Source organism: Fimicolochytrium jonesii (assembly GCF_025526975.1).
Source record: "Fimicolochytrium jonesii strain JEL569 chromosome Unknown EV422scaffold_3, whole genome shotgun sequence".
Lineage (NCBI taxonomy): Eukaryota > Fungi > Chytridiomycota > Chytridiomycetes > Spizellomycetales > Powellomycetaceae > Fimicolochytrium > Fimicolochytrium jonesii.
Window position 1 is genome coordinate 103,984 of NW_026515670.1, and position 26,568 is coordinate 130,551.

Here is a 26,568-nt window from a genome sequence, read left to right on the forward strand (position 1 = left end):
TTGCCATTTTGGCCCAGCATCGCAGGGGTTCCCGCTTTGTGCACTCTGGCCCTAACGGTGGAGATGACAAACATGCGCGTCGCGTCGTGATTGGCTGCAAGGGGTGGCGCAGCACGCTCGCACAAAGTGAACCGCACCCAGGAACTCGGCACAAGTGACGAACCCGCTCGTCACATCAGCAAGCAAAAGCCAAACATCAACATCCCTCGCTTCCCCTCCCCCCAATATCACACAGCTCCAATATGTCACATATGATACAACCAAAGGCGCGGGCGGGCCGCGAAAAAAAAATAAATGATGCAGGATCGACATGGCCGTCAGGTTGGTACCACGAATCTATGACTCCAACGATCAATGCGAGATAGAGCCGGCCGCTCGGTATACGCGCAGTCAGTCCCCTGGTTCGAAGCGCTTCTCGAAGCCTGTCGAGAAGATTCTGGTGAGTAGGTTGGTCGACATGCACAGGCAACGAACGGAAATGAAGTCCCACAGCAGCGTAAGAAAGTGGACAGGAATATCGCATACCTTGAGTCGGTAGCACTCAGTCTCCGAATTGGCATTCGCAATCTGACATTCTGTCAAATTCGGGATCAAACCTTATGTCCGTGAATGTGCCCCCGCCGGGTTACCATAGCTTGCTAGTGCCCCTTCAGCAGCAACAGAAAGCTGCTGACGCCCCGCAAATCGAGTAAGTGCACATGTAGAAGTCCGCACGACGTTCGATGTCTCCCATTTGAGAATGCAAGTCGGTGAAAATATGGGAACCGTCCCCAGAGGTTGATGCAGCGGTGCAGTAGAGAACGCAATGATACTCTCCCGCAAACGAGTCCAATGCGTGATCTCGTTTCGCCCTCGTTCCATGAGCGAATCAAACGGAGGCGAATTTTGAGCTGTTCAAAATCGACGGGAAGCATACGGGGCCGGCAGGCTCCGAAGGACGCTTTTGGCAGTAGTTTGAGATCTCCCCGCTTCTTCAGACGTTTGACCAGCTGTACTCGGATCGCTTCGGGGGGGACGTGCCAGAAATGTCGCGAAAAGTTGATTTCCGTAGATGCACCGTTGGTCACGACGGCCGCGATCGGGAACGTTGTGCTGTGCGCGAGAGCGATCGCGCCAATCTGCTGCTTGGCGACTCGGCAAGTAGCGCATTTCGGTGAGGTCAAACCTATCAAGGTAATAGAAGCGTTAGAAAAGCTACGTCAAGTCAAGAAATGACGTGGTATATAGTATAATACCTCCACGTTTTTCCCACGGGCGTTGAACTGTCAAATCTACAGCTAGCCGATGTCCTCCCACGCTCATCTTCCGAGACGGAGAGGGCTTCGGCAATCAATACGGCTGCGGACGCTCGCATTCCGACATTCGAGACAGGTTGGTCAAACAACAATATAGCGTGAGCCTATTCGCCATTCCTGCGTGGGAAAGTCATACTCTACTCGGTCCGGAGCTGCGACGATGGAGATTCTCCATCCTCGTGAAGTCATTAGCGATCGAGCGTGGGATTCGCGTTGAAGAGCTTTCGCCGCCCCGGCGACCAAGGTCGTTGGGCATGGGAAAATACCACCCAGAACTCGCAAACCTGGGCTCCATGCACTAAAACAGTGGAAGAACAAAGAAGATCATGGTCAACAACCACCCTGCGAAGTATAGCGAAAACCCTGTTTCCACAGTCAAAGTCCAAACTTTCTCTCCACATCTGCACCATTTGCGGCCTGGGAGAAAAGAGAGAAAGAAAAGCTTACCCGTTCCGAAATCGTAGACAAATCAGCAAAGCGGCGAATTTCAGTAGCCTAGCCTACACCCCCTGCGTCGGAAGTGCAGCGAGAAACAACAAGCTCTAAACCAGCTGATATCGACTACTTGTTTCCCACTCCGCGATCAACTGACTGTACAGACGAGGCCTCGACCGGCAAGTGTCCTCTGAGCGTCGTTTTACAGCTGGAGAAGTCAACCGTGCGCCTCCTGTGAGAACGCATACTGCCCGTGGCGATTCCTGGTTGGCCTTGGTAGTTTGTTGCGATTGGTGATCTGGTTGCGGCGGTTTGAGTGAGTGGGGCAAGAAAAGAAAGACTTTGCTTGTCATCGGTGGGGAGAATGCTTTGTGAGAAGCGCGCAAACTTCTCCTGATTCGTCATCACTTGACTCACGCTTGTTTTGACACTATCTTGCTGTCACTGTCAACCAGACCAGGGCTTCCCTCTCGATTCAAGCTGGTTGTCTTGCGCCGGGAGACGCCATTGTTATCGTGGAAGTGGTTTCGCTGTTATCCTTTGCTGTGCAGCTTTGATATGCCCCAGCGGAAGAATCTCCTCAACGTGCATGTGCAATACAAGGTAGTTCAGTCTGCGGTAGACAGGCTGGACGGAATTGACAAGCTGAAAACCGCTTAGAACGAGAACCAGCACCACCCGCAGGTCCCCCTTCGCGGATTGCCAACACTCTACAAGAGGGTCACAATGCGCGAACACTCTTCTAGTAACCCGTCCCATCAGTCTGACTCGTCGACCAAAGTGAAATTTTGATTGTGCCAAAAGGGTCGGGCATGCTCAGACGGTATACACGCTTGAACTTGCGCCTTGCTCTTGTCTGCGTTTGGTGCGCCTACAGCCTGTTTGTCAAATAGTGTCGCCGCCTTTGACTTCCAATTATCCATGCGGCATAGAAGCTACCAACTCGGCGGAGGTATCTGACCGAGCTGGGCCGCAGACATTGAAATGTGCGGTGAACAAGCGCACCGGGGGCAGCCAATGGGGTTGTCGATTTGCCGGTATCATTGAGAACGCCTTGCAAAGCGAGTGCTTGATGTAGAGGGTAGTGTGCCAGATAAGATCCATAACGACACGGGCTGGGGACATTTCGATTTGCGAAGGAATCCGCCCTTTGCCAACGCCAGGACGAATGCATGCGTGGAAGCAGCTGGATGTTAGTCCAGCCAAGCTGGATATAAGACTAGTGCAGAAGAACTCTGACGGTCCAGAACGCTGAAGTCACGTACCCACATGTGCAGACTTCCCATGTTGACGTCGAGTATCGAAGGGAAACGGGAATTATAGATAATGGCAAGGTAGATCCGCGTACCTATACGCCATAGGAGCTGGGGCGGGAATGACAACGGTTGATCGCGTAACGAACACGAAACCAAAAGTCGGAAACTACCCGGTGACCAAACATCGCTTCGTTTCATCAATAGGAACCGTTGTAGCATATCAGCTCGGCAACGAAGTCACACCGCGAGCCACTTCAGGTTCTCGATCACTGCATCGCACCACGGCCCCCGATGTGAGGTTTGTGATCAACGTCCCTCTGCCTCAAGACTGGAAACGCATCTATCATTGTATGCAGCTGTTCAAGTATCGGGCATAGATAAAAGGCGATGAAAGGCGAGGTGCTTAATCCGACCGGAGAGTTCCAAGCTTCTCGTTGGATATGAGTGTTCGATGGACCACCGAAAACTTCCAGCAGCCACGCCGCAGACATCCACGAGAAAGCGAACACAGGTCACTGTCGATCAATGTCCTGCGCTGCCTGGGGATATCATCCAGGCGCAGAGGAGCGACGGAAAACGTTCCAACGCGTCGATCCCCTCAGCGATCGCCTGTTGATCAGCGAGTGGCTGGCATCTTCATCACTTCATTAACACTAAATGACTCCCCGTGAATTCAGCAACGCTCACCTCAACTAATGACAGCCGCAAGCCTGAACGCAAGCCGCATATCATGCACCTATTGCTTACGGCCGCATATAAAAAGGTCGCTCTCCCTCGGCTTCCGCTCTTCGTGCCTATTCGTCTTTCGCCCCGCTCAAGTCAGCTTGACCTTAGTCCAAGATGACCCGGCGTAAACCCAAAGGCCCTGCCGCCACCGTCGCCGCTACACCCCCTGCTACCCCGCATACAGGCCGAGTTGCCAGTATGAAGACTCGCACTTCTCTGCTCAAGAACGTCGAAGCGAAAACCAGCGACGGAGATGTCTGGGACCCGCTTCCCGTCGCCACGCCCAATAACGTCCCTCAGAAAGCACAGAGGGCCAAGAAAGTCGTTCAGATCCAGCACAAGGAAATCGCAAATGGAAGCGATGAGGAAGAGGAAATGGATGACGATGTTGTCGCGGAGGACAGCGGGGTAACCGCTTTCAGTAAGAGACATCGCGATCAGTTCCTGACAAGGAACTTCATGCTCATGTGGCTTCATCCCATCCAGCAACGCCGTTGAAGCGTAGCCCGCGTGCCCCTGTGGACGAAGTCATCATTCTCGAATCCCGTCTCCGTCCGCGTCGCAGTTTCCCGCCGTCCGCCAGCAAGCTGGAAGCGAAAGCTACCACTGTTGACCCTGATGCCAACGATGGACAGGACGGTCTTGTTCAAGGTGACGACGATGAAGACGATGAAGACGAGGAAAGTAGCAACAATGATGAAGACAGTGATGAGGGTTCGGATTCTGATGCGGATAGCATCTTTGCTGAGAAAATCGTTTCGAGCAGGACTCGTAATGTAAGTGACTCGCGAGCGCTGGGAGCGACGAACAACAGCGAGCATTCGTGGTTGTGTGGCGAGCGAAGCGAGCGCCAGTCATCATTAGATATCTACTTGTCACGCGCGGAGCTAGCAGGGCATTTTGATCAATCATCGCCTCCCTCCATCCATTGTTATTACTCACTACCACTGGCCAACATCCTTCTGCATTCCTTCTCCTAACGGCAGTCTCCTTCGTTCGTAGGGCACGGTCGAATACCTCATAAAGTGGGAAGGCTTCACCCACGACGCCGACGAATGGGTCGCGGAACCAGAAGTCGAAGCAGAGCTCATCTCAGATTTCAAAGAAAAGAAACGATCCCCGCCCAAATCCCGTGTTGCGCTGAAACGTGATGCGACCTTTCTGGATGTTGACGCTTTTGATGAGATTGGTTTTGGTGATGAGGGGGATGAGATTGAGGTGAAGACGTCGAAGAGACGGAGACAGGGTGGTACGCAGCAGAAACCACGTAAGAAGCGCAGGGCAGCTGATCGATACGATTCCGATGGGGACGACACAAACAACGGCTCCGAAGAAGAAGCCGACTCCACACACAAAACGCCCAAACCCCGCACCAAGAAACCCAAATCAGCAGCCAAATCCAAAGCCAGCAAGCCCGCTGCCGTGCTGGAAGCCCTCACCGCCCGCGCTGCCCTCCGAGCCCAGCACCCTGCCCACACCACCCCTGTGCCAACGTCCACCCTCACCCAAACCCTGACCTGCTGCAAACTCTGCGCCTCCCGCGTCTACACCCCCCCTGTCCTGACTCGCAACCCCACCCTCCTCACATCTTTGATCAAAGACCGCAAAACAGAAATCCCCTCACCCACATATGCATCACCACCTGATTGCCCGCATGAGCTGGCGGTGTGGCATGCGATTGTGGGGAATGAGATGGGGATGGTTGCCGGGCTTTTGTCGAGGGATGCGGTGGGGGCGTGGAATGGGAGGACGGAGGTGGAGAAGAAGTTTTTGGAGGCTGAGGGGGCGGGGACAGGGTATTTGAGGAGGGGGACTTTCAGTCATCAAGTCGCGTATGTATACTTTTCCCTCAACCAATCCCTCATCAGCGATGGCGGGTCCTGTATTTGCACGGGCGTTGCATCGTCAGCCAACGGAAAACTAACAACCTCCCTTCTCACGCCCACGCAGCAAACTAAACCAGTCCCGCGGCAACCGCCAAGGCAACACCGCATTCTACCCCTCGCCTTCCCTCTCCCTCCTCACCCTCCTGCACCCGCTCGACTCGCGCAAAAAACCCTCCGACAAACCGCTCCCCTGGCACCTCGCCCTCCTTCCCCACATCCTGTCCGACCCGCGCGTGAACACCGAGACGATGGATTTGGTGATGATGGAGAGTGAGGAGATGAAGGGGGGTGTTGTGGCCTGGGGCGTTTATGAAGCTGCTGCTGCGGGGAATTGTGGGATGGCGAGATATCTTGTGGGGGTGCTGGAGAATGGGTGGGGGTTTAATGGGATGCATTTGGAAGTTTTGAATGTAGGTTTGGGGAGTGGAGAAAGTGTGGGTCATTGTTTCATGGGGGAGTTCCGCGGCTGACCGGGGGTCTTTGATTCAGAACTAATGATTGTTTTCCGTTGCTTTTTGGTTAGACTGAACCGGATGCGGTTCTCTTCCCTTACCGCAAGAACCAGATTCTTAAGAAAGCGACAGGGAACGGGTCCATCACTCCTCTCCAGTAAGTCCCTCCCACTCCTCATTCCCCTTTCCCCTACTAAACCCCCTCCCTCCCATAGACTCGCAGCCTCCAACCCCAACCCACACTTCCTCCGCCTCCTCTACGCCGACCTCACACCCATGGACGCTTCGGAACCAGACGACCGCGGCCGCACGGCCCTACATTTCGCGGCGGGGAATAGGGATCCGGGGTGTTTGCGGTTTTTGTTGGAGGAGGGGATGGAGCCGGCGAAGGGGGATTTGCTGGGGGTTACGCCGTTGATGTTGGCGGCGAGGTATGGACGGGATGAGAATGTGAGGATTTTGGTCGAGGCATTGGGTGCGGATCATACCGCGATGAAAGAAGGATTCACACCCCTTCACATAGCCGCCCACTTCGGCCACGCCTCCACCCTCTCCCTCCTCCTACTCCTCGGCGCCTCACCCACGACCCAGTCCCGCAAAACCAAAGCCACCGCCCTCCACCACATCTGCTCCCAAGGCCACACCGCCCTCCTCGCCACTCTCCTCCCAGCCCACCTCCCCCTCCTCACCACCCCCGACAAACTAGGCCGCACCCCCCTCCACCTCGCCTGCAAGAACGGACACACCGCCATCGTCAAACAGCTCCTCCGTCACGGCGCGGACCCAGACGCGTGCGACACATCCGATAACACGCCTTTACATTACGCGTGCGGGTTTGGGTATCAGGATGTGGTGGAGCTGCTTGTGGGGTATGGCGGGGCGGACCCGAATCGCGGGAACTGTTGGAAGTTTACCGGGTTGATGGTGGCGGATATGAAGGGGCATATGGGGGTTGTTAGGGTGTTGTTGGGGATGCAGGGGGTGAGGGTGGATGGGAGGGATAAGGACGGTATGTACTGGTTTTGTTTTTTTCCATGTTTTGGTTGATTCATCATCTGCCCGAGCTAACCATTACCTTTACTGTGTTTTTCTTTCAGGATACACGATGCTCCACCGCACGGTGATGACACCCATCAGCTCCGCGTACGAATCGGAACGGATGCTGGAGAAGACGCGGGCGTTGCTGGAGAAAGGGGCTGATCCCAATGTGGAGGATTTGGAGGGGGCGACGGTGATGCATATGCTGGCGGGGTGTGTGTGTCCTGATGCATTGGTGGCGAGGCCTGCGCCTGAAGATACGGAGGTCGATGAAGCGGATACGGGTGCTGATGAGACTTCCGTGGGAGGTCCTGTGGCGGGTGGGGATGGAGGCGTGGATGACAGTGCGATGGAGATCGATGCGGCGACGGACGGCCAAGCGGGTGATGGTGATGCTCCTCTCACGGATCCTGAGGTGGAAGCGACCATGGTGAGCGACAAACGCGTGGACAACGATGCAATGGAGGATGATGAAACCGAAGGGAAGGAGACAGAAGAGACCGCTCCCGACCCATTCTACATTGAAGACCATACTGCCCTTCGCGAGAAGCAAGCCGATCTTTTCCTCCAATATGGTAACATGCCAAACTTCCACACCCAACGCCTCCGCAATGGGTACCAACTTTCTTCCTTCGTTTCATTTTCCGACAGGTGCCAACATCGACCACCGCTCCAAAGCGAACGAAACCCCTCTGTCCGTAGCCCTCAGCGTCCCCAACCTCGACTCCATCCTGTTCCTGCTCGCGCGCAAAGCCGACCCACGGGCCGCGACCAACAGCGCCGGCGACAACTTCATGCACTGTTTGTTGAACGAGGCGGCTAAGGCCGATGCGCTCTACCTGCGCTGCGGCTCCGCTTATCCTTGGCAGGAATGGGACGAGGCTGTGGACAAGATGGAGCAGGCGTTGGTTTTTATGAGGCGCTTTTGGGACGGCTTTCTGAAGGCGGGACATGGGGGCCTTGTTGAGGAGTTGGTGAGTTATGCGGGGAAAAGTCTTCCGGTTTTTGTTCCTTTGGGAAATGCCGAGGATGGTGGCACCTAACCGGGAATGCGGCACAGATGTCGACGCCCAACAATCTAGGGCAATGCCCATTGTTTAGTGCGGTGCAGACGGGAGTGGAAAAGCAACATGAAGGGCGTAACGCGGTCTTGAACAACTTGCGGCAATATTCCTGGTCGGAAAGGGATTTCGAGAGAAATGTGGACTACACGTGGGACAGATTGGTATGTCAGCCCGTGTTACGCCCCCTTTGTGGGGAGATATGTTGGCTGACACGGTCCTATAGCTTACCGTGCTGGAAGACATAAAAGACACCGGGGCGCAGATCCCGGATCCCCCCGTGCAAGTGCCGAAGGACCACAAAGCTGGGGATGTTGCACCGGAGGTGACGGGGAAGACCGCAGTTTATTTAGGTAAGACTGTCAGTTGGTCGATCAGTTTTTCGTGGAGGGAAAACTCAATTCTTGCAAATGTAGCTGCCAAAAGTCTCCAACCCGTTCTTCTCGGCGACCTCGCGCACCTCGGATGTGCTGTCGACCACGCCTCCAGTTCCATCCCGACAGCCCTGTTGGAAGCATTTTCGCCAGACCCGGCCAGCAGTCAAGACCCATCTACAGCTGGGATTTCAGATCACCACAAGGTGACGTTCGATCCTGCCGCCCAGAGATGGAGGGAGACTCTTTCCATCCTGCTGGAATATGAAGCCAACCCCGCTATCGTGTGCGAGAAGGAGAAGACGACGGCGCTGCTGGAGCTCGCAAAAAGACCCCTGGACTGCTTGACCCAAACGCCCGTTGTGGAAGATGCATCTGCAGCGCCCGTCGTCCGCCCACTGACGGTTCTAGATTTCATTATGCGATGCAGTGGCGACGGCATCAACTACGCGCGGAAAGAAGACGGCATGACGGCTCTCATGCACTTTGTTCTCGCCAAAAACGGGGCGGCGGTCAAGGCGCTCGTTGACCGTGGGGCTGACGTGAATGCCGAGAATCTCGCGGGCGAGACGGTGCTGGGCATGGCGGCCAAGTCCGGTGCTGTCTCCGTCCTCACGCCTCTCGTCGAATCCGGAAGGGTGAACCTTTCTCATCAGGATAAGAATGGGGACACCGCGTTAATGCATACGGTGCGTTTAAGGGAGCCGTCGGCGGCGCTATGTCTACTGGATGCGTGTGCCGATAAAGCGGATCTGGCGGTTGCTGCGACGAATAAGGAGGGTTGGACGGCTTTGCACCTTGCTTGCCGAGCTGGAGTCGTGCGTGTCGTGGAGGCGCTGCTGGAAGCCGGCGGCGACCGGAATGCCGTAGGGCCAAACGGAACTTTCGCGCTGATTGAAGCCGTCAAAGGCGACCATCTCTCCTGTGTGGTGTTACTGCTCGACGGGGACAGACCTGCGAAGGCGGACGTCTCGGATGACTTGGGGACCTGGGCATTGCATTATGCGGTGCAGGCGAAGAGCTGGAAGATGGTCAAAATGCTACTGGACGCCGGTGCATCGGTCACGCGGGTCAACAAGAACCTCCAAACACCCCTCCATCTCGCCATCCAGCAATCCAAATCCGCGATCAACACCTCCTTGAAGATCGAGCGGTTGCTCATCGAGAAAGGCGCCTCCACGAACGCGCAAGATTGCCAGGGCCGCACACCGTTGCATATTGCGTTTGTAGACGTCGACCGCATCCCGTTCATGCAATACACGAGGGATCAGAAGAAGAAGCATGATGCGTATCGCGCAGCGCAAGCCGCGAGGCAGGAGGACACAGAGCGGAGAAAGCAGATCGTGAAACAGTATGCGTTTGGTGATGTGGAAGCTGATATGTGGATCGCCGCACCCGCGCTGGAAGTCTATCGGTTGGAGAAGCTGAAGGAGAAATCGCAAGGCGATGCAATGGATGCTGACGATCGAGACCCTGGGAAGGAATGGTATACAGGGGTTTGGGAAGGTGACCAGACGTCGGCGGCCAATAAAAGCGATCCGATTGAGATCGTCAGTTACTTGCTTGGTGTCGAGGGCATCAAGCTGGACACGGTCGATAAGTGAGTGTTCGACGGTGCGTTTGGGGACATCTCAACGACGCCTGCTTATTTTTTTTCCCTTCAAATCTGCAGATTCGGCAGGACTCCTTTACACTACGCAGCTAGCGTCGGTGCCTTTACTAGCTCATCCTACCTCCTCGAACGTGGCGCGTTGCTAGATTCGGAGGATCTGGACACGAATACACCTCTTCAAATTGCGCTCTTGTACGAACACATCGATTATGCGGTCATGCTCGCCAATAAGGATGCCCAAGTTTTGCGCCATATGACTATTCCGAACCGTTCTGGGCATACTGCGGACAAGGGAACGCTGTCGACGTTCAAATATTCCTTGCGCAAGGGCTACATGGCCCTTGCGTATCTCATCATGGCCAAAGGCCAAGATTTGCTACAGGCTGTCCATGATGCCGTGAGTACCGGCAGGTACCATATCGCAGTGCTATTGCTATCCGAGACGCCAGCAGCCAAATTGCGTGAAATGCGCAATGGGAAGGGCCAGACTGTGTTCCACGTCTGCTTCGATTTCGCTCCTCTCCAGGCAACTGTCGCTGATTGGGACGAGTATGGGCGTGAACTTGTCGACATGTTCTTGGACATGAAACTTGATTGGACTACGAAGGACTTGGAAGGCAGGACTGCCCTCCATTATGCGGCCGCAAATGGACATACCACTTTGGTGGCCAAGCTGCTGGAATCAGGGGCTGCTGATGTGGCTGCCGTGTTAGACACGCATGGCAGGTCTGCACTTGGCTACGCATTGGAAAACAGGCACCAGTCAACTGTGGAGTTGCTGTTGAAAGCTTGTACAAGAATCACCGAGGATGACAAGAGCACGAAGCCGTCGTTGATGAATCTAGCAATCGGGCTTCGGTCCAAGGACATCTTGAAGGTATCTTTACGACGTTCGCGACGAACATGCACATCTTTGGAGGGGACCTCTTGCTGATTTTTATCATCTGGATCTCGATAGGCCCTCGTTGATCTAGGTGCTTCCGTCAATGATGACGGAGTCGCAAATAATCACCCCACAGCCTTGGTGCTCGCCGTCCAGGCGGACAAGCCAGATTTCGTTCAGATGCTGATCGAGGCGAAAGGGGACGTTAATCAAATCTGCCCTATCAAGAAAGTCGGGAAAGCTCTTACCACCTGCGCATTGCTGGAAGCCCTCGACATTGCACTGCAAAAGGAAGCGACGGATACCTCGACAAAAGCCGGTGGATCCGTCTTGGATATGCTGCTTGACGCTGGAGTCAACACCAATATCACGGAGGACGAGTCTCTCCGCTCGCCGTTGCATTTGGCACTAGCTGCAAAACATTGGCGGATTGTCGAGGCCTTGATTCGCCATGGCGCTGACGTCAACGCGGTGGATCCCAAGACAAACCGAACTGCGGCCCAAATGCTGGTGTTGGATAACCTTGTAACAAAACTACCAGGCGGTCTGGTAAGTGCATTTGTCGAAATTCGGAATCCCATATATTTTCGAGTTCCAAGCTGACAAGCTTTATACTACTTTGTAGGATACGCTCTTGTTTGCAAAGGCGAACATGAACTTGATTGACAATGCCACCGGACACTCCATCATCGACTTCTTGCTACTCCAGAAAGGCCTCTCCGAGAGTGAGAACGTTAAGCAGCAGCCCGCATTCTCGCAGATTGAAATGGCTCTCAAACTTGGTGCCGATGTGAATGTCCGCTCTCTGACGGCCGTCAATCCAGACGACTTGACCACGATGATGAAATGTGCTGCTGGCAATTATATCGAGTCGTTCAAGCTTGTGGTTACATCTTCTCAGACTTCTGTGGACTGGAGCGCGAAGGACAAGCATGGTCGTACTATCTTGCATCTCTTGGTGCGCCCTAGACCGATGGTGGCGTACGAAAACGCTGAGCTAGTGAGGTTGGCGGTTGAGAAAGGTGCAGATTTGGAGGCGGCGGACAACGATGGTATGTGAAGCGGCGAACTACCCATCCGGGTCACATCTGATGACAAAGAACTCAACTCTGGTTGATCTCGATAGGATTGACGGCTGTGCAGTATGCAATGGACAACGCCAACAAGGACATATACGAGCTGCTCAAGGAATTGGGAGCCAAAGATAGCGCGTCAACAAGGACTGAATCAGACGACGCCCCGACAGCTATGGAGATAGACTTGGCGCCGCAAATCCAGATAGACATCGAATCGGACGCCGAGCGCGGCCGGCACGATGTACGGGAGGCGGACCGCATCGCCAAAGCGAAAGCCCGAGTCAAGCTGGCCAAAGAACGCAAGGTCACTATCGAACAGCTAGACGCCGAAGACCGGCAGAAGTCACTACTCCCTGATCCATTGCTGGAGCTTGCCGAAGTGGCTCACATCGTTACTGACGCCAACGACGACCCATACGACATTCTCATGACCAAGACCGACGTCGACAAGGGCCATTACGGCTTGAATGTTTTCTACAAGATGCAGGTGGTTTACAATCGTGTTCAGGACATCCATATTTTATGGACCCGGTGGGGCGGAATAGGCGAGGACGGGATGTATCAGCGCACGCCCATGAGCACCAAAGAAGCCTGCGTGGAAGAGTTCTGCAAAATCTTCAAAGCAAAGAGCGGGAATAGTTGGGAGGATCGCGGACCAGAGGCCTTCGTGCCCAAGCAAGGAAAGTACATTCCAGTCAGACCCAGAAAGGAGCCGGACGTGGAGATCCATTCGTTGGACGTTTCCGACTCTCCTGCATCAAAGCTGAGCGACGAACTGCAAGATGTGATGCGCATAATCACTGACGTCAAGGGTCTGAAGCGCGAGATGGCGGAAGACAAGGTCGCACTCCCGCTCGGCAACATCGAACGCACCACCGTTTTGCAAGCGTACAGAACTCTCTGCGAGATCCGCGATAAAGTCAAAGCGCTGGACACGCTTCGCACAGCGTCGGCAATCCCCGATGTAAAAGCCATGAAGTCCGCCCGCCGCGATATAGCTGATCTGAGCAACACGTACTTCACTCTCCTCCCATCGACGCATGACGGACGCAGTGGAGGCACCACCGCCCTACTCTCCATGTACGAGGTCAACGCCCAAATGGAGAAGATGGCCGATTTGCTGTACCTCGGAACCGCCTGCGACACGCTTCTCGCCGCGCATGGACGTCGGAAGGAAGTCAACCCATGGGACTACGTGGCGGCTGCTTTGAAGTGCAAGCTCAAACCAGTACTGGATAGGGAGAGCGACGAGTTTAGGATGGTGCGCGAGTATATGGAAGATACAAGCGCGGGGTATGACATCGTCTCGCTGATCGACGTGGAAAGGGGTGGAGAAAAGGAGAGGTTTGCGCCGCATGCGAACAATGAAAACCGGAAGCTGTTGTGGCATGGTTCCAAGTGAGTTTTCACAGATTGCAATATCCCATGACCACCTCTCTGACAGTGGAAGTTGATGTTGTTGCAGCACTGGTAACTTCATGGGCATCCTATCCGAGGGGCTGAAGGTTGCGCCCGTCGAGGCAGCGTCCACCGGATACATGTTTGGCAAAGGGTAAGGCCCACCACGTTCCCGATCCGGTTGACTGACGAATACTAACTGTGAATGCGCGGTCCATAGCATCTACTTCGCCGACACCTTCTGCAAGAGTGTCAACTACAGTAGCGTCGGCAGCGGCGTCTCATGTCTCCTTCTCTGCGAAGTAGCTCTGGGCAAACCAAAGGAACTCGAGAACCAAGAATACATGGAGCACCCAGCGGAAGGCACGCAAAGCACACTGGGTCTAGGACAAGAAGGTCCAAGTGGACAATGTTTCATCGCGAAAGACGGCACACGTGTCCCCCGGGGTCCGATTATCAAGTACCCACTTCGTACGAAGGCTGATGGCACCCCCATACCCCGCTATCTTGCGCGGAACGAGTACATTGTGTACGATCCTGCGCAAGTCAGGATCCGGTATATGCTGATCGTGCGGCCGAAGGAACAGTGCGTGTTGTGCGAAGAGAACGATGCGGGAGTCGAGCCGATTGGAAAGCATGCCGATTCGTACAAGGATGTCGTCAAGAACTATGATCTCCCTAGCGGAACGTTTGCGAACAATAAGTACGAGCGCGCGATCGTGCGAGGGCTGTTGTATGCGAAAAAGACGGATGTGAAACAAGTCTGGACGGATAGACTGCCCACCGTTCTCCGTCAGAAGACTTACGGTAAGTAGGCCTTCATCCTGCGATGTGCATGGTGGTTTGATTTCCGCTCCAAAACCTGCGGGAAGCAGAGCACAACCAGCTCATCAACGTGTCTTTCCTCCGTACGTGAACTCCATAGCAAAACGCTGGCAACCCGTTACAAGCCTCAAACCGCACAGCGTGATCTGCAACAGCTGCAACACCACCATCCTGTCCGACATGCTGATCGACGTGATGCGAGACTCGCAAGACCAAATTCCAGGTATGATTTGCGCTTTGAGCTGGGTTTCAAGGGATGTTCGTCCACCATCGTGAACTCACTAACGATTCTGCCTTACTCGTCCGTTCAAATTGCTCAGCCGTCCTCCGCCGACCCAACTGTTGGTACGGTACCCAGTGCCGCACGCAAAGCAAGGATTCTGGTCATGCGAAGAGATTCAATCACTGGTGTGACCCACTTCAATTACTTGTGTGAAACCCACAACTGCCGTCGAAGTTGCTTGACGTAGCTCAGTCATAGTTTGTTGGTTAAATAGCTTTGTGATATTTTGTCTTAGGCTAGATTGGACTTTTGCATTAGGAGTCTAGGACTCATCGGCGTATGTTGCGTTTAGATAGGGACATTTTTTCTTCATACGTTGTCGAACAGACACTTTCGGCCATCCGCTCATATACTCAAGACTTTGGCGGCTCATTCCGCTGAGGGTGTTTTGCTTCTGAAACTCCCTTTTGGTGCTCGCTCACCAGCTCTACGCTATGTTTTCGTCCCTAATTCCTAACTGAGTACAGTTCACCGGTCTGAGCTTGGGTTCTGCCCATCGAACGCGCTGTCGAAATACTGACAAAACCGAGTAATCCGTCGCGTCTCCTCTGCTTTTCCCATCTACTTTTCCCCCGCGTTCCCAATCTTTCTTCGGCAACCACGAAATGAATCGCGCGCCGCAGTGCGCGAATACCATCATGACTTCTCAGAGGAATTGAGCCACTTGTGCTTTCCACTCGGGTACTCTGAAATTCCCAAATGCCGCACAAATCGCGTATGCAAAAAAAAAACCATATGCCAGACGAAATCCATATAATTAAACCCCCTCCGCAAATCCCCCATTCGCAAAACGAAAAAGATCATACACGCCACAGCCCCCCCAAAAACGGAAAAGGCCACCCATAGGAAAAGGTATACACACTATGTACGTTGAGAAACAATCGACCCGCCTCGGCCGCACAAGGGGATGGGGGAGGGAATTCGCTACGAATCCTTTGGTGGGGTGATGGTGGGGTAAGGGATAGGGTGTGCAGTCGACGTCTGTGGAGGAGAGACGTGGCGGCGGTGGGACGGATGTGGATGAGCATTAGATCGGCTCCGTGAGATGTCACTTGGAACCGGTGAGCTGGTCATCGGCCGCACCCGCGGTGTGGGAGGGGTTGGAGTCGGACTCCCTGGACACCAGGTGGGCCATGGGGTACAAAGACTCGACTCCGAGTCCGACACCGCCGACACCCGCGTGGATCTCCCGACCTTATCGTGAGCCATCCCCCCCTCATACGCACGCCCATCCACAGCACCGATCCGACGATCGCCTACGCCGTTGCAAAGATCCATGCATTGACGACGACGATGATGATGATGATGGCGACGGTGACGAGGACATCGATCGTCGACGGTGAGTAGTTCCTCAAGTGTGTGAGGACGACGACGATGATGTACTGAGCCCCACCCAGCGATGTCCCGCTCTCTAAACATGCGCGTTCCTATTCTCATTGCCATTCCCCCCGTTGCCGTTGCCGCCGTTTCCATTACTGCCGCCGCCGTTGAGCATGGTCGCAAACTGTGATGATGAGAGCAGAGAGAGAGAAGGAAGGAGTTAGCATACGTGTAAAAGAGAGAGAGGGTATCATAGTACCGGAGAGTGGGAGACACCCAGTGGGGGACATTTTGTCGCCAGAAAGGGTCGCCCAAATTTCGGCTGGTCTAGACCCAATACGTCTCCTCCGGTTTTCATCCCAGCTCGCCCAAGCGCAAATGGCATCAAAGCGCCGCTCCTTCCCGACATGATATGCAAAACAATATGATGTGATTTGTTTTTCTACCTCTCCATTCTCCGTGATACAAAGAAAAGATGTGGGGGATATGTCCCCAGGATGCAAAACCTCTCCTCCTTCTCATTCCCAGTTTCCAACACAAACTCCAATCACCTCCTCCAACTTTTTGATCCAACCTCAACATACCTGCGAGCTGGTCTGAATGTACTGCTGTATGACATTACAGTCACACGCGCGATGCAACAGCAGCTGGCTCTTCAACAGCAACACCTCCTCCTTCAGATCCTTCACGCAGCTAACCAGCCGCTCATTCTCCTTGCTCAGCGTCGCGCTCTTCGTCTCCAGTTCCTTCAACCACTCCTTCTTCTTCATGCGGCATTTCGACGCGGCGACGCGGTTGCGTTCGAGGAACCGTTTGCGTTTCGCGGCGCGCTCGGCTTCGGTGGGCGGGTGCTTGCGTTTGCCGCTCGTGGGGGATTTGCTGCCCCCTTCGCCGTCGGATTCGGAGTCGGAGGAGTGATAGTCGCCCATGTCGTCGCCCGCGACGCTGTTGGGGGCTGTGGGATTCTTCTCCGCCTCCACTTTTGCCGTTTCGGCTGCGGCTGAGGAATCGTCCTTTTTGCCAGCAACCTTTTTGCCTACCGAAGTGGGAGCTTTTTTCTTTTTTCCACTGCTGACGTTCGCATCGTCCTCCGCATTCTGGGATTCTCCTCCCACCTTGCTTGCAGCAATACCGTCTTTCTCGCCCGCATTTGGAGCGACGGCACCAGACGCCGTTCGCTTCCTCTTTTTCGCCGGGCCAGACGCAGGTGTTCCCGCACCCGGTTTCGCCACCAAAGTATCCTCGCTCAACGCCCCAGACGCGGGTTGCAGCTGTGACGTGCCTGAATCGCGTCGACTCTTTCCGGTCTGTTTGCTTCCGGTCGTGGGTTTGACTGCTTTCGGCGGCGACTGCGTGCGCGGTTCGGCGGCTGTTGCGGCGGACTTGCTGATGCTGGTGCGACGCGATTTCGACGGTTGATGCAGTTTCGGTGGTTGATATTGCTGCTGCTGAGGTGAAGGTCCCTGCATCTGCTGTGGCGGCTGCTGATGGTACCCTTGCCCATCTTGGGGGTAATTGGGACTGGTGTACAGTTGTGATGGGTGAACCGTCGGCGCGCCCGAATGCTGCATCTGCTGCTGCGGTGGCTGCGACATCATCTGCATTTGCTGCTGGTGGTGGTAGAATTCTTCCTGTGATGCCGGCATTCCCATATTGGGCTGCTGCGGGTGTTGCTGCTGCATCTGGTAAGACATGTCGTTGGGGTCTTGCATCTGCGGCGCCATGACGGGGATGGCGAGAGGTTGCTGCATGTGAGGTTGCATGGGCGGGCCCATCGGTACCGACATGCCCATCGGGATGGGCATAGCGATCGGTTGTCCGTGCATGTCGACGGCCATGGAGTATGCGGGTTGCTGCTGTTGCGGATGTGATGGGTGCGGTTGAGTGGGATTGGAGGTATACATCTGTTGAAGATATTGCTGGGCTTGTTGTTGTGATGGTTGTGGAGGTGATTGTTGCTGATGAGGTGGTAATGGTTGTTGTGGGTAGCGGTACCCGTCCATACCGTAGCCGGGGATGGCTCCATTTGACGGGTCAATGGGGACTTGCGTCGGTACTGCACCACCTTGCTGGGCGTAATGAGGTTGGTGTGCGTCCGAATACCGTCTTCGTTGGTTCCTGTCGGCAGGTATATGAAGTTGAAACGCATGTTGTCCACTGGATTGCTGCACCGGTGCTCCATTATCTACAATGCCGCTCGAAACGGGAACAGCACCGAATGATGCACGACGACTTCCGGGGCCCTCGTGATGTTGTGGTGGGGGTGGTTGCAAGTTTTGCGAAACAACGGGTAAAGACGGCATCGAGACATCGCCCACGTCCTGCAACAGAGCTTGAATCGAGGCCGTGAATGGGGTCATGACGGGCTGTTCAGGTGCGAGACCGCTCCATGCAGGACCGGCGTTCGCCGTCGGTGCTGCATTCGGACCCTGTGTCGTACTCGATACATTGTGCGTGAGCTGTTGTTGTGGCGATGCTTCAGTGCCCTGTTTTGGAGGGTTCGCCGCACCCTTGCCGTCAGCGGAGGGCTCGGTGGCATTGCCGAAGCTCTCCTCGAACAGGTTGACGTCGCCGGCGGAGGATGCACGAGTGATGATGCCCGGGGTGAATTTGTAATTGAGCGACTCTTCGAGGAACCTTGTTGGTGTCATGAGGTTCGATTCTGTTGGTGAGGGAAAGTCAAAAGCGATGAAGCGTTGTTTCCGTCATCATTGGGTGTGCGATTTGATGAACGAGGGCGAAAGAGAACGGGAAGGGGTTGGGAAGAAAGGGTATAAATTGGTCAGTCACTGAAGAAATTCCCTGCGGCTTTTCCCACGCCGTGCATCGTGCATAATGGGAATAACCTTGAGAAAGGTAATTTCCTCGGAACGGAAAAATATTTTCCATGGCCGAGGAAGCGATTGGGGCAACTTACCGAAGAGCGAGGAGAACTCGCCGTGCGACTGCATGAGTAGATTGGGTGTTCCCAGCAGCCCATCCGAAAGGAATCCGCCTGCAGCCGCCGACACTCCGCCGCTGCCGCCGTAGCTGCCGTATACACTTGACGTTGAAGCCATATTATTATTCGGTTTCTCCTACGCAATCGATTGCTGTCGAAAGTTCTTTCCCCCTGTGGGGCGTGCGTAGGAGGGGGCCTGGTGACGCTCGCTTATGGAATCTCTGACCGTATCTCTCTCAACTGTGGAGAGACTGAGAGACCCGTGGTGACGCCAAGAAAACGCGTTTTCGGGGAAGCCGGGGGGGATATCCGCTGTGAATGAATTTTCCCACGCCCCTTTATTATGGTGCTTGGTCGACGGTAGCAGTGTTGCGAACAAGGTTGGGAAAAAGTACCGGGAAGAAAAACCCAGGGTGAAGGCAAGAAGGGGGTCTAAGCCTTCTGGGCGACGAAATAGTGGTTGGTGTGGGAGACGAAAAGGAATAATATGCGGGCTGAGTATCGGGTTGCAGCCCTCAACGGATATTCGAACGAGGGAGGGGTATTGTCTTGTCGCGGGTAGGGGACGGAGGTATGACGGATGGCGTGAAAGCGTCGATATGCGGCGCGGGGGGGGGGGGGGGGGAAGGTTAAACGGTGACGACAGGAGAGCGAGGCCGAGTGGGTGGGTGGGTGGAGTGAGGAGGGTAATAATGACGGCCGGGGGGGGGCAATAGCAGCACTTTGGCTTGGGGGCAGCAAGGTGCTGCGGGGGCGGGGGGGGCCGACGTCACCCGTGCTTCCCTTTTGTTTGTCTCTGGTTTGAAAGGTCGCTTGTTGTGTGGGGAGCGGGCTTTCGGCTTGGGCTTGGGCTTTCTGTGAGGGGGGAATGGGTTTCAAGTGCCTTTTAAAAGATGACGTATGGCAGCCGTCAGAGGGGGGGGGGGGGGGGGGGACGCGACTCTGCTCCCGTATATCTAGTATCTATACCCCCAATCACATATGTGGTGCTGCCCCCAACTTTTCGCCATGGATATGCCCAGCAACCACAAAAGCTGTCCAAAAGTGCCTCCTGCAACCTTCGCACAAAGGCCCGGAACGCTCTATTCGCTTGATATATCCCGAGTGGGATACTCTCCACCCTCCCCCATCTACGACCATGCGATATACTATCCCTAGCATTTTCTTTCTCACAGAGAGTTAAAGAACATCTTGGAAAGTGTAGCCCGCACACACACCCCAAATCATCTCCCAACAGAGCCGTCGAGACCCTCGAAAATCGAGCACTGCAGCCAGGGATCGATCCAAACAGCGATTGCTCTCCCATCCATGATAGATTCCTTGGCTTAGAGTTACTACATACCGTCACATGGGTGCCCGGTACCGAGTTGAGAAGGGGCCAAGTGCTTGGATTGTGGCGCTGCTTTCCTTTTTTCTGACGATAAAGCCACAACTTAGGGATGACGTCAGGTGGTGTTACGGAGTGAATCATGCCTTCTATGAATCATGAGACGCGCCAACGTGGCTTCTCGTTCTTCGCAACCGCGCTTCAATGGCTTTCACTCAGGAGTGTGTATTAAAATAAATTAAGGACCTCCCCTCCACATCAAAGGAGCGACAAGCGCCATATATAGTAGGGATAAGGGATAGGGATAAGGGATAGGGTTATGGATAGGGATATAGGGATAGGGTTTACACTTCCAATAAGATGATGCCGTCGAAATAGCGATTCCCTTTAAATAATACGGAACACTCGGACAAAAAGTGTCAATGGGGCTGGGCCCGAGGTTTCCACCCGTCTTCCCACAGCATCAACGGCTGAGAAAAGCCGCTTTCCTTGCGTGAAGTGTATGTATGTCCAGCCCTAGAACACATCTACCGTACACGCTGGAACTCATTCCGAGCTCAGATGAGCGACCTGCTTTCCCGGTGGCTCTTCCAGTTGCTTGTGCAGCCACGATCTCTTCGATACGCGCATGGGAGCAGCAGTCTCCCATTGGCTTTGACTTCGCCATGCCTCACTATTGGCTATCCAGGCCGAGGTTCTCTGATAATTCATAGAGCGTGGGCATCGTATGACTCGACGAAGACATCCCCCGCAGATTGTGGCTCCGCGCACGCCTGGGCCCCGACCAGCGGGGCTTGGGTAAGGTGGACGAGGGAGTTGCGGGACAGGTAGTCGAAAAATATCGTGGGATTGGAACAGCTGGAGAAGTTCTCAAGTCGGCCCCTCCTAATCAACCACCGGTCGATGACCTCTGAAAGCGTCCTCCATATCTGGCCGATCGGGTGTCCGGTAGACGCATGCTTTGGTCTCGGGAGAGCGCGGTGGTTGCGGAAGGCCACAGAAGCGGAGAGATTCCGACACGGGAGAAAAGCGAGAGGGTTGGAGGAGGCAAACCTTATCATCTCCTGGGGACGAAGCTTGTGTCAAGGACCATGGAGAACGGATGCTGGTCTCACACGCCAGCAGTGTACACTGCGAGATCAACACGGCCCAGTACAATCCGTAGTATATTCCGTAGAAGGGCAGCAATACATGTTGGGAACAGTTGAAGGTATAAGCGATTGATTTTCCCGCACCGGGACTGCACATATGCATGCATCATGCGTGAAGAGACGTATTATACTTGACGGTAACCGCCGCCGCCTTCGCCGCCGTACATGTTGTTTCGGTGGTCGTGAAAACGAGGTTTGTATACGTGCGCAATCTCGCAAGGACGAATCGTACGTAGTTTATGGCTTCGGCTGGGGAATCTCCAACTCGAAGGCAAGGCAGTTTGTAAAAGCGGTGGACAAGAGGGGTAGCATTTAATCGCGTTTAGTCGGGCACGTGATCAATCCACACCAGTCAACTTTTAGCGTTGAACCTTCAACTTCGTTGCCTTTCCGAGATCACGCTCCAGGAAACCCATCCGCCAGCGGGCAACACTCCCCCAAAACGACAAGCCATCCGACAGCCATGTTCGCCCTCCGTCGAGCATGCGTCCGGTGTACGAACATCACAGCCCTTCCTCGACCGACGTATGCGAGATTTCCTCGGGCCATGTCGACCGGCGGGCCAGAGGACCCTCTAAAGTTTCCCGCAGCGATTACCGTCAGCAAGCCGGAAGTGCCTAAGGAGGTCGAGTCTCCAGCAGCGGTTGTGAAGGAAGAAACTGCTTCTGTGTCGGCACCGGACGTTTCGGCAGCGTCAGAGAAGGTTCAGGAGCCTAAAAGGATTGAATCCTCGACGGCGGTCCCGAAGAGCGCTTCAGTCGTGTCCGATTTCAATGACTCGGCAACGCCGGAAAAAGTGGAACAGCCTAAACTGAGCGAATCCCCGACACTCGAGAGCCCTTCCTTGGTGGCCACTTTGAAAGACCTGGTACCCCGGGAGAAGATTGAAGCGCCGGAAGTGAGCAAATCTTCTACACCCGAGAGCACCTCCTTTGTGTCCGCTCTCAAGGACTTGGTAACGCCGGAGAAGGTTGAAGAGCCCAAGGGGAAGGAATCCTTGACACCGGTTACGGAAAGTGCGTCATTCGTATCCACTCTGAAAGATTTGGTAACGCCGGAGAAAGTCGAGGAGCCCAAAGTGAACCAGGCCTCGACGCAGGTCCAGGAGACCCCTTCCCTCGTGTCCGCTCTCAAAGATTTGGTTACGCCAGAGAAGGTTGAGCAGCCAAAAGCGAATGGAACTGCAGCACAGGTCCCGGAGAATAGCTCTACTGTGCCCGCTCTCAAAAACCTAGGCACACCGGAGAAAGCCGAGGAGCCCAAAGTGATCGAATCCGCGACGACACACTTTCCACAGAGTGCTTCCTTCGCGTCTGCCCTCAAGTCCGCCATAACCGCCAGCAAACCGGGCGAGCAGCCGAAGGAGACCCAGCCCGCAAAAGCCCAACCAGCCCCCCTCACAAAATCTCCAGGGGCGGAATTCGTAGAAGAGTTCGGCGTAGACCTCTCAAAAGGCCACGCCGCCCGCATCGCCAAAATTCTGCGCAACGACACCCCACTCTCCCTCTCCCCGCGCGGCACCCCCGCTCCCGCCGAGCCCTCAGTCTATGAGGAATACAAAGCGGCTCTGTCCTCCAAGCCCGCCACCACCACCCCCGCGACACCCACCGCCACCACCGCATCACAAAAACCAATAGAAAAGCACGCCCACCGCCCTAAAACGGAACTCACACTCACAGAAGCCTTCGTGAACAATATCATGAAGGACGGCAAAAAGGCCCGTGCCCGCAGAATCATCCGCGACGCTCTGGCCTACATCCAGCGCGAGGCACCCGCCGGGTCGGACCCACACGTCGTCCTCGAATCCGCCGTCAACAAAGTCGCCCCCCTCGTGAAGCTCGTAACCCAAAAACGGGGCTCGAAAGGCTTGCAAACACCCACACCCTTAGCGGAACGCCAACGACGGCGGTTCGGAATCCTGTGGATCGTGGATGCGGCCAGCGGTGGGAAATCGACGATGGGGTTGGGCGAGAAAATTGGGAAGGAGGTTTTGGCGGTTGTTGAGGGGACGAGTTCGGCGTTGCAGAAGCGGATGAATATTCATAAGCAGGCGTTGATGAATAGGAGTAATGTGTTGATGGTGGATCGGAAGGTGCGGAAGATGTGATGGGTAGCGCGGGAAGGCGATAGATAGATTGTGGAGGTGGATTCGCGCTGTTTGCGTTTCGGTTCTCTTCCGCCGTTGTGTACGGAGCAACATCTGTATTTAACACACCAACGTGGCATGTTACACTGTACAAAACATGGACGCAGCGACTTCGGTTTCATGTGATATTTCGTACTATACATCAACGCTCAAAGCCAAAAGAGTTAACAAACCGCCGTCGGAAAAGCAAAGTCGTCCACCCAGTCTTCCACCCAACATACTAAGCCCGTGGTTTGACAACAATCGGCATGGCGAGTAACCCAAGTCGTGTATATGTACACGCTCCTAACACTTTCTTTTGCCGCCAAGATAACCCTTATACATGTTTCTTGTTGCTTAGATTCCATTGTGACTGCAGTGCGGTCATTGATTGTGCGGATTCTGTAGCACTATCAGAATATACTCTTTATCTGCGAATCGGAGTAAGGGTGGGTGAGATGGGGGTTGGGATGAAAATGGAAGGGAAGGGTCGCGGGAACATACCTGGCGCAACCATAATCTCATGTTTCTTTGATCGTATCCTCAAAAAGCTCAGATCATTCTACAAATCATCAACAGTGAATCAGCCAAAAGCAACATATCAATGTACCTCCCAATCCATCAACCTCCCACCTGCGGATCCAAATCCCTAACCACACTCCTTGCCTTTGCCGCCAGCTGGGTGATCAAAGCGGCATACTGCACCGTCTTGTCGTTGTCCAGCGTCGTGCGGATGGGGATTCCTTCCATGTTGACGATTACGACGCCTTCGACGCCTTTGTGGGAGGAGAGGCGTTTGATTGTTTCTTCGACTTCGGACTGTGGATTTGGACGGAGATTTAGAATTTTGCGCGAACGCGGGGAAATCGATTGTGGGTGACTCAGCAAGAAGGATGTTCGCTGCTGATATGAGAGATATGCCATCCTCCTTCTGAGCGTTAAACTCACCATGTTGAAGTGTAAATGTTCTGTTCCTTCTGTACTCTCGAGTTACGCGATGGGAAGACTTGGACGCGCTTTGTAGCCAGCAGCCGTTTCGCTTGATAGGCCGATCTGTCCGTGGGCTGTGAGGTCTGAGGTGCTGTGAGGGTCCTGGGTGGTTACGGTGGAGTGGGAACACAGCGGCGGACGTGGATGAGGGGGTGGGAATTGCGACTGGGTGAGAGAGAACGCGACGGGAAGACCGAAAGCCGCCTTTGCTTACGTGATCGCCTTCAGGCTTTCGCCTTTTTGCGGCACTGAAGTTCGCCTGGTACCCTACCCTCAGCCCATGTCTCGCGGCGACAAGTCTGCGTTACAACGTCCGCGCAAGGGAACGGTGTCATATTACCACTCAACGGTGAAGTGCAAGCAACGGGTTTAGGGTTCTGTCCCATCCTGTCTGGACAGTTCTGGTAAGAAAATCCGGACGTGAGCCTCGTGCAGGCACCTTCCCACGGGTTATAAGCAAGGTCTTAATCTCTCTCATGAGTTGGTACAGCCGTCGATCTCACAAGTTCACTTGAACCTCCAAGCACGTCGCTGGCATCTACGGCATCGCAGCGGCTTCCCTTATTCCATCCGTCGCAGTGATGCCCGACGTCATCACCGAGGCAACGTTGAAGGCACACACCAAGCTGTGTCCCAAGCTTCCTTTGGAGCTCATACCCCACGTATTCAGCTTCGTCGATTCCTGCACGGGCTACAATATGGTTTCGGTCAGCCGATCCTGGCACGGAATTCTAGCCAAACTTCTCTACTCTAAGGTCTCAATCGTGGGTGAGCACCGCTTTAACTTACTTTTCGCAACGCTCAACGACAATTTGGAGCGCTTTCGCTGGATTAAAGACATCCAGATGGAAGCGTATTGCCGTAATTCTGTGAATGGTGAGACGGCTTACGCCGAACAGTGGAGCCCTGTCGCCTTTTCAAGACTGAGCGCTCTTCTTGCCATGTCGCGCCCCGGTCGAGCGTCCTTCACCATCTATTGCTTGAACGCCGGCGGCGACCTCGATATGTTCTTCTGTCGATGGGATAGGAGAGAGCTCACATTTGAGATGCAGGCGTTCGTTCCTGAGGACTTTCAAGAGGAGGTAATAGCTTTCGCACAAACGCTTGCATGGACCTACGCCGACGAAACCCGCAGTCTTCAGAGCCTCGGCGGCAGCTTTCATAAACTACCGTATTTCAAGGCGTTGCGGACGGTCACTCTGAGATCTGACCTCCTGGTTGGCGATCCCGGACAAGGCTGGTCTCCGTCGAGAAGCCTCGACCAAGTCCGCTTGACGGCCTATGAGGAAGACGACTGGCTGCGCATCGTCCCCCGGCTTCCACAATGGACCCGCTCCCTTGATGTCTGCTTCATGGATGACCGGATGAAACTACCCCCATGGCCCTCGAGTTCCCGGATTCAATCAGGAGTGCTCAGATATAGTCCGTCCTTATTCCTGCACAGCTTTGACCCGGATGACTGGCGTGCTGAACTATCCAGTTACGACGGAGGAGGCACACTGGAGATCATGTATCGCGCTGATGTGATGACGACCGACTATTATCGCGTTGTTATGAGGCCCAACGACTATTATAAGATTATTGATGCTTACGTCGAGCTAGCAGTCGAAAGCAAGAAGTTCGACGAGGTGCGACGCGTTTGCCTTCCGGCCGGGAAATTCCACGTGCTAGACCTGGACGCCCTGCCGCTGCTTGACCTTCCGAACGCTAGGTCTTAGCCAGCCCGGAAACTGGCCCCGTCCATATCATCGAAAGCACCATTTCACGGGTTGGGTAACGTGGTTCTGGAAGATCATGGCAAAGCGCCAGCCCGTAGTATCTGCTCTCCATAGGCGTAAATAAGTGATAGAGAGGTCATTACTGTATGTACATAGCCATCATCAATACATCGCACATTCTGTTGTGCCGTACATGTCGTCCGGTTTTCTTAACCAACAGGGATGAATAAGCGCGTTATAATTCGAACGACTGCGAACCGGGTTTCGCAGGGCCAGCCTTGCCCACATCATTTTCCAACGGAACGCAGCCTGAAACAGCCTTTCCCTACGTACCCATTTAAGCCTTACCGTTCCTACGTAGCTCAAACGACGCCAACTAGCCTGCGAACTATCCAA

General features: G+C 54.6%; 8 protein-coding genes across 8 annotated transcripts; 5 read left to right on the plus strand and 3 right to left on the minus strand.

Moving 5' to 3' along the window:
- Nucleotides 1-346: 346 nt before the first annotated feature.
- EV422DRAFT_234128 (uncharacterized protein) lies at nt 347-1,467 on the minus strand. Its single transcript, XM_053065579.1, has 3 exons — nt 1,236-1,467; nt 526-1,165; nt 347-422 (listed from the first exon to the last, which is right to left on the minus strand). Exons 1-2 carry the CDS (start codon nt 1,300-1,302, stop codon nt 639-641), a joined length of 594 nt encoding a protein of 197 aa, XP_052928510.1. The 5' UTR covers nt 1,303-1,467; the 3' UTR covers nt 347-422; nt 526-638.
- Nucleotides 1,468-5,758: 4,291 nt separating this feature from the next.
- On the plus strand, nt 5,759-8,156 carry EV422DRAFT_234192 (ankyrin repeat-containing domain protein). Its single transcript, XM_053065581.1, has 5 exons — nt 5,759-6,008; nt 6,122-6,207; nt 6,266-7,059; nt 7,148-8,062; nt 8,149-8,156. Exons 1-4 carry the CDS (start codon nt 5,847-5,849, stop codon nt 7,909-7,911), a joined length of 1,806 nt encoding a protein of 601 aa, XP_052928511.1. The 5' UTR covers nt 5,759-5,846; the 3' UTR covers nt 7,912-8,062; nt 8,149-8,156.
- Nucleotides 8,031-11,148, plus strand: EV422DRAFT_234186 (ankyrin repeat-containing domain protein). Its single transcript, XM_053065580.1, has 4 exons — nt 8,031-8,313; nt 8,376-8,502; nt 8,566-10,123; nt 10,196-11,148. The coding sequence occupies exons 1-4, from the start codon at nt 8,149-8,151 to the stop codon at nt 11,067-11,069; spliced, it is 2,724 nt and encodes a 907-aa protein (XP_052928512.1). The 5' UTR covers nt 8,031-8,148; the 3' UTR covers nt 11,070-11,148.
- A 1,373-nt stretch (nt 11,149-12,521) lies between these two features.
- On the plus strand, nt 12,522-14,307 carry EV422DRAFT_492507 (poly polymerase catalytic domain-containing protein; the record flags this gene model as incomplete). Its single annotated transcript, XM_053067604.1, has 3 exons — nt 12,522-13,492; nt 13,560-13,646; nt 13,713-14,307. 3 exons carry the CDS (start codon nt 12,522-12,524, stop codon nt 14,305-14,307), a joined length of 1,653 nt encoding a protein of 550 aa, XP_052928513.1.
- A 2,105-nt stretch (nt 14,308-16,412) lies between these two features.
- EV422DRAFT_234246 (uncharacterized protein) lies at nt 16,413-18,700 on the minus strand. The gene has a single exon (XM_053065582.1). The coding sequence runs from the start codon at nt 18,569-18,571 to the stop codon at nt 16,496-16,498; it is 2,076 nt and encodes a 691-aa protein (XP_052928514.1). The 5' UTR covers nt 18,572-18,700; the 3' UTR covers nt 16,413-16,495.
- Nucleotides 18,701-21,733: 3,033 nt separating this feature from the next.
- Nucleotides 21,734-23,595, plus strand: EV422DRAFT_516268 (uncharacterized protein). Its single transcript, XM_053069369.1, has one exon. It carries the CDS (start codon nt 21,803-21,805, stop codon nt 23,444-23,446), a length of 1,644 nt encoding a protein of 547 aa, XP_052928515.1. The 5' UTR covers nt 21,734-21,802; the 3' UTR covers nt 23,447-23,595.
- EV422DRAFT_516270 (uncharacterized protein) lies at nt 23,596-24,711 on the minus strand. The gene is made up of 4 exons (XM_053069370.1): nt 24,413-24,711; nt 24,098-24,283; nt 23,969-24,026; nt 23,596-23,895 (listed from the first exon to the last, which is right to left on the minus strand). Exons 1-4 carry the CDS (start codon nt 24,413-24,415, stop codon nt 23,849-23,851), a joined length of 294 nt encoding a protein of 97 aa, XP_052928516.1. The 5' UTR covers nt 24,416-24,711; the 3' UTR covers nt 23,596-23,848.
- A 324-nt stretch (nt 24,712-25,035) lies between these two features.
- EV422DRAFT_503622 (uncharacterized protein) lies at nt 25,036-26,286 on the plus strand (the record flags this gene model as incomplete). Its single annotated transcript, XM_053068362.1, has 2 exons — nt 25,036-26,082; nt 26,173-26,286. 2 exons carry the CDS (start codon nt 25,036-25,038, stop codon nt 26,284-26,286), a joined length of 1,161 nt encoding a protein of 386 aa, XP_052928517.1.
- Nucleotides 26,287-26,568: the final 282 nt, after the last annotated feature.